This window comes from Varanus komodoensis, unplaced genomic scaffold (assembly GCF_004798865.1).
Source record: "Varanus komodoensis strain SLA01 unplaced genomic scaffold, ASM479886v1 scaffold24, whole genome shotgun sequence".
NCBI lineage: Eukaryota > Metazoa > Chordata > Lepidosauria > Squamata > Varanidae > Varanus > Varanus komodoensis.
In genome coordinates this window covers 7890804-7903394 of record NW_025335641.1, presented here as the reverse complement: position 1 = coordinate 7903394, position 12591 = coordinate 7890804, and the positions used below count along the sequence as shown (strand labels likewise).

The window sequence follows — 12591 nt, the reverse complement described above, 5'->3', positions numbered from 1 at the left end:
TTGATGCGGCCCAGCCTCACCCAGACTCTACTTCCAGTGGCCCCCAGGTCAGTTGAGTTTGAGACCCCTGGCTTAAACCCTTTGCTGGTATCAGTGGCTGCTCTCCTGTCATTGCAAATAACAGGTCTCAGTGTGTGTGCATACACATGCACCCATCTGTAGAGCTTATTCTAATTAGAAATGTGGTAGGAGCAAAGGGTTAAGGTCTCCTTCTTCCACACCTTAGTCCCAAGTCTGGGTCACACCCCAGGTAATGCCATTATCCTTTTAAAAGCAAACAAGGTTAACTATGGGGCAAATATTTAACTTTAGCACTCAGTTTTATCTCACTTCTCATTTCTAAGGTGGCTCTTCAGATAAACAAATCCATCAGAGTTGCATTTGATTCCATTCAAAATAAACTAAGCAATTGATACAGATCCTCTGCTGTTGCATTGTGTTATAGGAGTGACACCTTATCAAGCTGCATACCGCTTCTCTCCTCCTGCGTTCTTGTTCCATTTTTCTTGCCAAGTTACGGTCTGCAACAAGATTTTGTGGTGAGCAAAGTTGCTCTTTTGTAGATGCTTCTACTTTTGCAGGTGAACCGCTTGCTTTTCCTGCAGTGGCTTTCAAATCTGTTTCTCCAATGTGTCTAAAAGGAAAAAAAAGCAGTGATTTTCATTTCTGTATAAATTCAAATATGCAGACCTCACAAGTGGAAAAAATAAATGTACAGAACAATAACTTACAACCAGCAATGACTTAGTAGAGTGACTCCCAAACGAAGTGTTACAATGGGGGCAGGTATGCCTTTTAAAAAGTTGCCATACTGGGTGCATCCATATGCAATGCCCATTACTGGGGTGGCGTGGGGTGGGGTGGGGAGGGAATGATCCTCCTGTGACAGACCAGAAGAGCAAAGCCACAGGTCCTTCTGCAATGCTGCCACTCTGATCATTCTCTTGGTCCCACAGTCAGCTTGGTTCCTGGCCATATAAATTTGAGGGAGAAAGAGCTGCGATGCTTCCACATATAAGATCCTAGCCAGCTCTTTCCAGTCCTCTGGCAGAAGGCCACAGAGGGAACCTATCATATCCTAAAGAAAAAGCTGGTATTGGGCCATGGTAGCCTGATAGATTGCTATCCTGCCTTCCATTAAGTCCAGGTTCCCAACTTGACCTCCCTGGAACAGATTCAGCAATTATGAAATTTGGTTATGGATGTTGGAAAAGGAAGGTGTGTCTCTGTTCTGCACCTGTACATATTCTCGAGTCTTTCAGGTGTCCTGACAGTGAGGGCAGAAACACAGGACATGGTCTTTTCCAAGAAAGGATAGGCATATGGATTGCCCATCAGGTGGTGGGAGTTTGCTCCCACACTGGATGCACTTTCTATATGGTGTCTTGAGTGCCCACAGGCAAGAAAGAAAGAAAGATTTAGAATGGAGATATTTAAAGGAAAAGGAAGGATCATAGAACCATAGAATAGCAGAGCTGGTAGGGGTCAGAAGGCCATAGGGTCCTCACATATATAAGGCGGCAAGGTATGGGGAAAAATCACAAGGAAAGATGAAGTGATAGGAGTTGCTAGAATGATAAAAGGAAAAGGTGTGAATTGCATGAAGAGATGGAACTTTCCAAGGTACCACAATGGGAGTCAAAGAACTGAGAGAATAGGCAGGAACACCTCCTAGTAAATTGATGCTGAGGGTAGGGAAAGGGTTCTTGCCAAAACTCAGCTGTAGAATCTTCCAACAGGCTCCATGTAGATGCAGAGCTTATGTGCGTGATGCACAGACAACGCAAAGGAGGAGGACAGTGATCCTAAAGGAGGGAATAAGGATGTGCTGCAGTTCTGGGACAACTGACGGAAATGCAAAAGTCACAGAACTGTTTCCACTGTCTGGAAGGTTTGGTCCCATCTCTACACAGCTAAACACAGAAGAGCTCTGAAAGGCACATGGAATACCTCCCTAACTGGGCGGAGGAAGCAGGATAACCTTTGAAATATAAATTTGAACAAGCAAAACTAAATATTAACTGAACTATTTTGCAATTGCAAGGAGAATGCCTGGTCTTTGTTCTGGAAGCCTAATTAAGAAAGAATTCCTCAATTCCTCAAGCAATAAATAGTCCAGGGAATAGTGATTCATTACATTTCTACAATCCCAACAACCAGAGCTTGCTGGCCAGTTCACAAAAATTTAAATCCTAATATACATAGTAAGAAATAAAATATTTAAAGTTTTAAACACAATAAAACCAACCCCCGCCCCATATAAACCACCAGTAGGTAAAACAATCTAAAAGATGCAGTAACAAGCCAAAGGACTAAAAAGCTGGGGAAAATAAAAAAGTGTTAATCCAGTACTAGAGAAGCCACATTGCATGTGCCACGCAAGCCTCTTTGGGGAAGGCCTTCCCCAACTGAGGTCCCACCCATAGAAGGTCTCTGCTTGGTAGTCACCTACTTCACCTCACTTGGCAGAGGCACCTGGAGGTGCCTTTGTGGGAGAAGCACGAGGCATCCTGATTTGGTTTGGAGCATAGCTCCAGAACAGGGCCCACATGGCTGCTTTTCCTTCAAAATAAAAGTTGCGGTTTTAAGCACACTTTTTGGACAGTGTGTGATAAACCTGATGTGCAGCTTGGCCCTTTGGCTCTTCACCTAATACTTCTGGGTATAATATTGCCACAACTGTGGGAGTACTAAGATCACAAAGGATGATTAATTAAAGTCTTTTGCTTATATCCTTGATCTCCCAGACAAAAATAGGCCTGTCTGTGCTTGTCAGGAAAGGCCAATGCTTTATGTGTGTCTCCTCTTGTAGAGACAACTATGTTCTGAATTTTAAAATTGGACCAAAGCAAGCAAGCAAGCAAACAAAACCGAAAAAAATTTGAGAAGGCACCGATTCATTCTGTAGTTTTCCAGTTGTGATTGCACATGGCTACATCATGGAGAGTTTAGAAAGCATAATTTTAGGTCTTACTATACACTTATTAGCAAAGAGGTAGCAAAATCTGAAGCTTGAATGCCTGTTTGCGCCAAAACACTTTTTGGAGTTAGTCCCACTTAAACATGGACATATATAAAAATAAGAGTATTCTGGAAAAGGATATAGAGTTGTTGCCATTTTGCCAGTAGGAGGATTTGCTACTGGTTTGAGTAATTTCCTGTCACGTCAGAATCAGTTCCACACAACCACAAAACAAGTCTGTTGGAAACCACTCCATAGCCTGATGTCAGTTAAACAGAGAGAGGAAAACCAGCCTTTCAGTTTAATTATATGGAATTACAAACCTCTCTTTTTCCTGAGGGAGGTTTCTCAGTTTCCTCTCAGATTGCTCCAATTGCCTTTTTCGTTCCTTTGCCCACTCACTCTCTTCTTTTTCTAGGGCTGCTTTCTGGAACTGCCTGAAACTTTCACTGGAGGATTTGATAGAGGTTGGAGCAGGTATCATCTTACCTAAACTTGTCCAGGAAGCTGCATGTTTGACTTTTATGTCCTGGAATTAAAAACAAGGGCACTTCTCAGCTATAATCACTAGCAGGTTACAGTTTTTCTACCTCTGTCAGGACTCAAAAAAACAAAACAGTAGGAGTAGTGATTTTTAATTCTAATTCCTGTGTTTTTATAAGCTCACCACAGCTCACCATAATTTTGGACTGACATGCAAATACATGCAACAAAATCCACAGTCTGTTTCTTCTAGGCCAAGTAGCTTTGGGAGAGGGTGAGATATTTCCTAGGAAAAGCCCAATATCTCGAGAGCAGCCTTTCCCAACCTGGTGCCCTCCAGATATTCTGGATGACAACATCCAGCACTGGCTATGCTGTCTGGGGCTCATGGGATGCGAGGGACGAAAAACATCTAAAGAGCATTAGCTTGAGGAAGGCTGGAACTCTTGATTGCCTAGAAGGCAGCAGATATGCCCAGTGCGGTAGGAGCAATGTGGTAGGATGACAGATGTCTTGCAAGCAGCTATTTCTAACTTGTGCACATGCATGTTGATGATGATGTCATAACATGTCAGTCCCATGCCTGAAATGGAGCCTGAACTGACTTGGAACTGCGTGATTTCAGAAAAGAGGTATCCAAAGAGGTACAGGATGAGCTTGTACGGTCTACTCTTTTCAAGATTCTTTTGAAAAAGACCCCTCAAGTTACACCATTAAACTGTATGAAAAAGGGCTGTGAGTAGTCTACTAAAATGTATTTATAATATTTGACATATAGTCAGAGTCCATGTAAGCTTAAAGCTTTAGAATCCATAAAATCATTGTTTACCATAAATTGACCTTCACCATCACAGACTACTTTCAGATATTTGCTAGAGACACCTCTACAGATGATCTCATTATCCCTTTAGTAGGAAATATTCTTTGAACTTTTTGAACAAAATCTAGACAGCCTGATACATCTCAATATACCCCAAGGTACTGCTCCATCTTTTTGAGACCTGATTTGTGATATTTCTTGTTTAAAATGAAAATTGCAGCATTAGCCTGGCCAGTGTTGATTGGTAAAGAACTAACAAGCCTTTTCAGAACTTCTGTGCCTTTAATCAGAAGCTTCAGCTTTGTGCCTTTAGGCTCTAATCGGTTCCGGTTCAGCAGGGACATTACATTATTGAAGCGGGCCACTAGTCACCAATTCATTTTTATTTTATACAAAAAAACAAACAACGCTATTTGGAAATGAAAAATATCTGAGAAAATGTAGTAAGGGAAGCACCTTTCTCTGTAGAGAATGGGAACAAGTTAGAGGGCAATTCATCACTAATGCATCCCTGAGGAGAAAGTAATCCGATTCAAAAAATGCTAATTAAAGTTAAAGAGACCTTTACTAAATGAGACTTACTTCAAATCAAACATTATAGAAGCATGTTGACATTGCTGTATATTATGGCACCAAACTAAGTACCACCATTAATTCCTTTCCCAGCTGATTCTGAGAACGTTTCAGCAGCTTCTCTGCCCAGCTTATGAGCCATCCTGGTGGTCCTCAGCATCAGCAAAGTGTTGGGCAGTGAACCAGGAGGAAGTGGGTGAGAAGGGAAGCACAGCACAGCACAAGTTGACCTCCTGATCTGTTGCGAGGTGTTGCAGCTGAGCAGTGGGGAAGCCATCCATGGCCCTTGCCTATTTATTTATTACATTTATATGCTGCCCATAGCCAGCTACAGTCTCTGAGCAGCTTGCAGTAAAGTAATAGCAAACAATACACAATTAGAAAGATAAAATTCATTTAAATCAGTCCATTAAACAATAAAAACAATAAAACAGTAAAGATAATAACCCAACAATTAAAATTTTAAAACAATCACATTTAAAAAATTAAATCATTCAAGTAGGAACATATCTGGAAAATCAGCCTAAGCTGATTAAAAGTGCTCTTGGCTACTATTTATTATTTATTTATTTGGGATATTTTTAGGCTGTCCAATCACACTGAGTCTCTGGACCACTCACAAAAAAATCAATAAATACAACAGTAAAAATATAAGTATCAACATCTTACTGTAAATAGCCCAACAATAATAAAACTAAATAACCCACAACTAAAATAAAAATAATCGGCTACCAAGTCCACCTGAGGGATAAGCGATAACTCAGGATACAGGAGCACTCCTAAACTACCCACCTTGCTCTTTAGGGAGGGCATAATCCAGTCCAGGACAGGGTGAGAATTTTCCAGTTGGGCAAGCAGTCTGCCTACTAACAGCACCTCCATCTTGGCAGGATTGAGCTTCAGCTTGTTGGCCTCATCCAGCCCATTACTGAGTGCAAGCACTGGCCTGCTGCTCAGCAGGGTTAATAAGACCCAAGTACAAGTCCTGGGTAAACAGGGCGATTTATAAGCCACCCAATGGCAACAGTGCTTAGTGTGGATGATGTGTTAACCCGCCATGGTGTATAAGACATGATGGATTATTGTGTTGTGTGAACCCACTCAATGGGTTGTATGACAGGGCTAGTTATGCCCACAGGTCATTGGGCCCAGCTACATCCCCAATTGAGTAACAATTCTATCTGTGGGTGCTGCATTCACCTGAAGTGCCAATGCAATCCATGTTGATGGAGACAGCTCATCTGGTCCCCGGACATCTAATGGCCCTCCAACTTTTCGGTACTGGCATTTTACAGAAGACCACACCAGAAGGCAGCACAGTATTACCTTTGCTACAGGAATATGAGGTTTAGAATCTCTCTTTTTTTTATCCCCGCAGTTATTGGAACAGCTTGCAGGAACAGTGGCATGTGCAGAATCAGTCATTCGTTGCCCACACAAACCATCTGGAAAACTAGTCTTCAGTTCTGGAATGTAAACAGAAGCAGTGACAAGGTAGCGAGTTGGCAGGGGGTGGAGACCACCTCTGCTTAATCTTTGTTATTAGAGGAGAAGATCCTAACAAGAGCTTTTAACTTAGGCACTCTTATCCGTTTGAATCACAGAATCACAGAACAGATTTCTATTCTTCAGTCTTAGAAAGGCTTTTATTTGTCCTTTGTTTACTTTGCACAATTTCCAAGTAAGCAGAAGGGCAAGAACTCCCTGTGTGGCTTCAGCTTTCTATTTTCAGATGCCTGTTTGAGTGTAGGAGATGCACATTTTCCGTTACTCATTTCCTGCCCCTCCCTATCTTAAGAGGGACAATTATGCCTCCTGCGATGCTCTTTCCCAGGCTCCCCAAGGAAGAAGAGCCTGTTACTTAGTAACCTTGCATGCTGCTTCCATCTCCTCCAAATAGGTCAGTCCATAAACCTATGGATAGTTTAAAAGTCATAGGTTCCTCACACTGGGTCACAGGTCCTCAGGAATTAGTTCTGTGGAGTGAGCAATTATATCCTTTTAAAAATTGTTACTCTGCCAAAATAATTTCTGGAATATCTTGTAAACTGCACCCCCAGTGATTACTTCCTATACACATACACCAAACTCTTATTTGCTGCCAATGTGAAATCCTCAAAAAAAGAAGTTGTCTTTTCCTTTGTCATAAGCATTATAAGAAAATTATACTTTTCCCTAAGTGGGCTTATTTGCCAAGCAACAATGTTTAGATAATTAAGAACTGTTCTCCAGTTTATGAGCTCATTTATGTACAGAAAGCAAAAGGTGTTTTAGCCTTCTTCTTTTCATAGCCATGTCAATGTTGGCTGACTGAAAACTTGCCACATAATGACCTCCTCATGGCAAGCCATGGCTGCACATCTGTAGGTTTAAGTCTTGGGGCACTTCCAGAAGCACCAGAAAAACAATTGGTCCTCACACAGGATGCAAATAAAATTATCACCACAACATCTTCTTCTACCTCAACATTTCTGAAGAGAACAAGAGGAAGAAAGTGATATGAACACATCAGGGGGAAAAGCAGATGTAAACATGAAACTAGGGATTAAATTAAAATTCTCAAGAACAGGATATTTAATCCCATTGTCTTGAAGGATTTTTTAAACAAAACTTTAAACCTAACGGTTTGACCAAATAAAATCTACTCTATCACTTTTATGACATATTTTCATCCAGCTGGTGCCTTTGCATTACACATATTCCAGTAAAATCAATAATAAACCTCCCATTATTTAAGCAGATCTGTCCTACCCGTTAAGTAACACCTGAATGAAACACGAAAGAAATCTCCCCTCTCCATAGTACAGTTGATCATCCTACAAACTGTGGAGAACCAGCACCGGAACTTTTTTGCCCTGCTTTATTTGTATTGGAATATTTTAAAAAGTACCCGCCTGAGTTGCATTCGTATTTATATTATCTATGTACTTTCATGAAAGAATACATACGTTCTTCTTGTTTAATAGTGTTGCTGCTGACCGTCCGCAAAGAGGTTTTAGTGCAGAGAGCAGGTGGTTGAGCCGGCTGTAGCAGTAACTGTCTCATTTCTTTGGTAGCATGCAAGTGGATATTTGGGGAGGAAGAGGAACAAGATACCTATAGGAAAATTTAAAGTCTTAAAGAAGGAATTGTCTATTTGCCACAGCTGTAGTGCTCCCCATCCCCCGTTGATTTTGTCATTTTAAAAACAGAGAGGACAACATGTTACTCAAACTTCACATGTACAGGAAGAAGTGGGACCTTTGCGGAAAAAAAATGCTGTTGTGGCTACAAGACTCTTCATAAACAATGTGTTCCAAATTTTTCTGCAAAACCAAGTTTTTAAATGTTAAATGGCTTCTAGTTGCTTCTCCCAAAAAACTGTCTGGGGAGAGCAGATGACATTCTCTAAACAGGAAAATCAGCCAAGAACTGTAAGGTGTCAGAGGCTTTTCTCCATTTTTCCAGTAATGTGATATTTTAACACCAGATGAAGTGGGACCCAAGGGGCTGGATCCAAAGGTTCTCCCTTCCTACAGAAGAAGTAGTTGCTTTCATTAAAGACAGAATACCTTTTGAACCAATCCAAAGTCAGCCACCTAAAGGGAAGGGCAGAAGGGGCTTCACATTAGTGGGCTCACATTAGTGAAAATTACTGGATACACAAGACACTATTAAAAATGTAATGAAAAAAATGTGGATGCAACCATGACCTGATTTCCCAATTTTATTATTGATACTCACCTCTGAACGCATAGGAGGGGATTGAATATTGGAAGACTTTGCTACCAGTAAGCTGCTTGAAGGTCCTTGTTGAGCTGGAGTGCAGTGCAATGGGGACACGACAGCTACTATTCCTGGAAGGAAGGTCGGGGAGAAACATAGGAGACTGTCATTGTCTCTAAATTATTTGTTAGTATTGCATGTGGGGACTCTATGAATGAATTCCCTCTAAAATATCCTGTCCTTGGCAGCCTTGGATAGTGAGCACAGCTCTTCAAAACTCAAGCTTGTGGTTTCCTTCATGGAGTACTTCAAATTTCCCTAGCATGACTGTCTTCTCCAGGGAGTCTTCCCTTCTCATGATGTACCCACCCAAATACAGCTTCAAGTTTGGTCATGCTTGCTTCCAGGAAAGGTTCTGGATTTATTTGATCTAGGAACCACTTCTTCATCCTTCTTTCAGTCCAGGGTAATTGCAAAGCTTTCCTCCAGCACCAGATTCTCAATGTGTCAATTTTCTCCTTGACAGCTTTCTTCACTATCCAGCTTTTGCACCCATACATAGTGAAATTATTTATTAGTAATATATGCCACATCACAGAAAAACATCACTGTGTATCATCTAGATGTAGCGAGTGGAGCTGGTCACCTCTCTTAGCCAGTATCACAGGGTTAGCAGGACTGGGATTATGAAGGGGAATGGGCCAGAGATGGAAGTTTTGGGAGACCAATGCCCTCAAGGCCCCTGCCCCCAGGTTCCCAGGCTGACCAGGAGAGTGGGAATAATTTGGAAGGTATGGGAGAGATTGAAGGAGAAGAGGAGGAGAAGCCCTTGTCTTGGCCAGTCCCTGCCCCAATGATGAGGTGGCAGCCAGGACTGCTGAACTGCCCAGTTCGAGGGCTTGCACCACTCTTGCTGTCTGGCCTTTCAACCACAGGAGTCACCATGAAGGTGAAGCCCCAGAGTCACTGAAAGGAAAGGGCTTGGGGAGAACCCCCTAGTTTGGATTCAGCAATCATTCGTATTATGTGCAGAGGTTTCTCTTCCCACTTACTAGGGAGTTTTGTCTGGCAGCTGTGAGGTACCAACAATCAATCTGTTTTGTAAAGAGACTGTCTTATGTTTGGAGCTTTCTGGCAAGAAGGAGAGGACTGCACTCATGATATTAACTGATTTTCAGGGGTTCCCAACCATTTTGCGTCAATGGGTACATTTAGAATGTTGTGAGAACATTCTGGGCATTCTGACAACATGACCGCCATGCTGTGGCCAGGCACAAAACTCCCATTTCCAGAAGGCAAAGTTACTAAAAGGAAGGTAAGTTGCTGAAAAGCCCACATGCAAGGCAGAAGTGGGGTCTGAGCTCCAAGACATCAAACTGCTCTTTTGAACCCACAGTCTTCTGTTCCATCAAACTGAAAGGTCCTAACCTGGGGGCACTGCTTGCTAACTCATTACCGTGAGTGGGTCTGGAACTATGGCTTTGTCTAAATAAGACTGCTGATAGAAAACAGGGATCTGACACAAAAGAATCTTAAATTTTTCTTAACAGCTGTGAACGTTTCCTTCACCTTTTAGGACAAGGCTTGAGGTACATGGGTGTAGAAACAGCAGCAGTTTGCATTTTGGAAAGATACACGACAGACAGACAGACACACAGCTATGAGTTGGCTCTGTGTTAGATGTAAATCTCTCTCCCAAGGTAGGTGATTTATGATAAGAAGAATCTTCTTTTGTATCATTTTATTTGGACAGAATATTGACAAATATTTACAGTTCAAGTATGTACACTAGTTATATTGGTATGACTGGAATACTTACTTAGATCTTGATCAACAGGTTTTTGACCTGGCAGGTTACAAAGGTTTATTTTGAAGTACATGCATCCTTAATTATACCGACAGAACAGAGGAGGTATGATCATCTGGAGTACTTTGAAGGGCCAGCTTGGAATGCCAGGCAGGCCAGATTTTGCCCAGGCACTGACTCTGTCCTGTAGAATCACCATCCAGTCTTTTTAACAAGCATCATACAATTTTAAATTAATCATTTTAGGCAACATTTCTCTTTTGGAAACAGTATCGGAGCACTTTTCTACATGAGGCATCTTCACTCATTATTTCCAACTCATGGTTGTTTACGGGTTCTTTAGATGACATTGTGACCTTCCATTTTTGCAGTTTTGCCTCAGTATCTAAACAACACTTTCAGCAAGGGCTTTTTTAAGAGCAGGAAAAGTACGGCATTCAATTATAAAACCTAACAGTTTTTTCCTGCTTGTGTAATTGTTCTAGTCTGCTATAATATGGTGCCATCTAGAGTTTAAGCAGTGGAAAAGCAGGAATGCAAGGCTTTTTGTATAGCATTTGGATCTCAAATTTTGAGAGGAAACCAAAAGTAGGTACAAAGGATTAACAGCCTCATATAGAAAAGCTCTGATAGGCTGTAAATTCTGATAAGATCACTATCACCAGCACAAACTCCCAGTCAGCTGAGCTGGTGTGACAAACAGCCTGACTTATCCAACATAAAATATTCAGAACTCTGAATGAGCTTCTCAAACATGATCCATTTGTAGATAAGCTAATATTGCAAAGGCAAGTGCTTTTCATTCCAAAAGGAGAGAAAGAATAGCAATTGAGCATTGGATTGCATGCATATTGTTCAAGGATATGGGGATTTCTTAAAGCAACCTACAACATTTACTTTCCACCCTTAGTAACTATTTGTGCTAAAGCAGTTCCACAAAAGCGACAACTGGTTTAGCATTCTCCTGAGCTATTCTACTGTCTGAAGATTTACCTGAAGGAGATGGGCTGCTCTGCTCTTGGAGTTTAAGTGGAGTATGCTGTAAAAGTTGGGTTTGTTGCAGCAACTGCTGGTGCAGCCTCATTTTTGCTAATCTTTGAGACTGTGCACTAGCAGAAGTATTCTGTCGTTGAGGAACAATATTGCAGGTCATCCTTGGATATAGCACCGGCATCTAATGAGGAAGAATTCAACAAGACTAGTAATGGGGGTCAGGTGAGTTGCAGTCATTGACTCTTGTGTTCTGGAATGTGAGGGTTTCACTTTGAAAAACAGATTCTGTGACAACCGTGGGATTGCTGGGCAGGAGTGAGCAATCATTCAGATAATGTGCAGAAGAACATCAGAAGAATCAGTCATATCGTTAAGAGATAAACTGATATACATTCAGGGCCTATATGTAATTAACTCATGTACAAATGCCAATATATTAGGAAGAAACACCAGGAGCGGAGGAGGAATGAAGCAAAACAAAAGCAGCCGGGTTTTTGAAGATTTTACAAGGAAAAAAATACCTTAAGCTGCTCCCTGCAAAACAAATATCTTTTGCCATTTCCATTTTGTTTGAAGCAAGTTTCTGTAGAAAGATGGAGAAATGCGGAAGTTATGGTATGGGAGTATATGCTGAGCTGGAGCATTTTTTTTCTTATGCATGATGTTGCAACTACAACATCCAAGCTGCCTTCACCCATATCTCCACCCTGCCCCACACTACTGCTTCCCAGCTGCTTCTTGTAACATCTTGTCTATGTGATCTTAACGGCATGCACATTCCTGGGGATACTTGGGTCGCCCTAATTTTTGTTTATTAGACTTATTACATGCCTCATCAAATAAAGTTCTTTAGTCATTTCAAAATACAAACGCAATCACAAAAAATATCAGACTGAAATGGATTATGAAACCTTTTATGGACACTTTTATACTATTCTTATGCACTTCCCACATCTGTATCTCCAAAAGGCCAGAGCAGTACACTAGCCAGGGCTCAGGTGTATAGAGAAGCTGAGTATGGTGAAGAAGGGGGATGCTCCCCATCACCAGCACACAGGGACAACATCAACATCCTTGAACAGTGGCCTGGGGCCCCAGCATCTGGGCATGGCCTATTTGTCAACACCCCTCTGCTCCCTTTAATTCCCTCACCAGACCAGGCCTGCAAACAGTGGTGCCAACTGCATCAAGCCAGCATTTATATTTGCCCTGATACCCTGGAGCAGCACTATGTTGGCGGGCATGAGG

General features: G+C 41.7%; 1 protein-coding gene across 1 annotated transcript in view; it reads right to left on the bottom strand.

Annotated features, from left to right (window-relative positions):
* The window catches only part of BRDT (bromodomain testis associated), a 32783-nt gene that overhangs the window by 354 nt on the left and 19838 nt on the right, over nucleotides 1-12591 (bottom strand). Inside the window, 7 exon segments of the mRNA XM_044432246.1 lie at nucleotides 472-634; nucleotides 3286-3491; nucleotides 6165-6304; nucleotides 7787-7934; nucleotides 8562-8674; nucleotides 11344-11524; nucleotides 11865-11926. Of these exon segments, the coding sequence (XP_044288181.1) occupies nucleotides 472-634; nucleotides 3286-3491; nucleotides 6165-6304; nucleotides 7787-7934; nucleotides 8562-8674; nucleotides 11344-11524; nucleotides 11865-11926 (1013 nt within the window).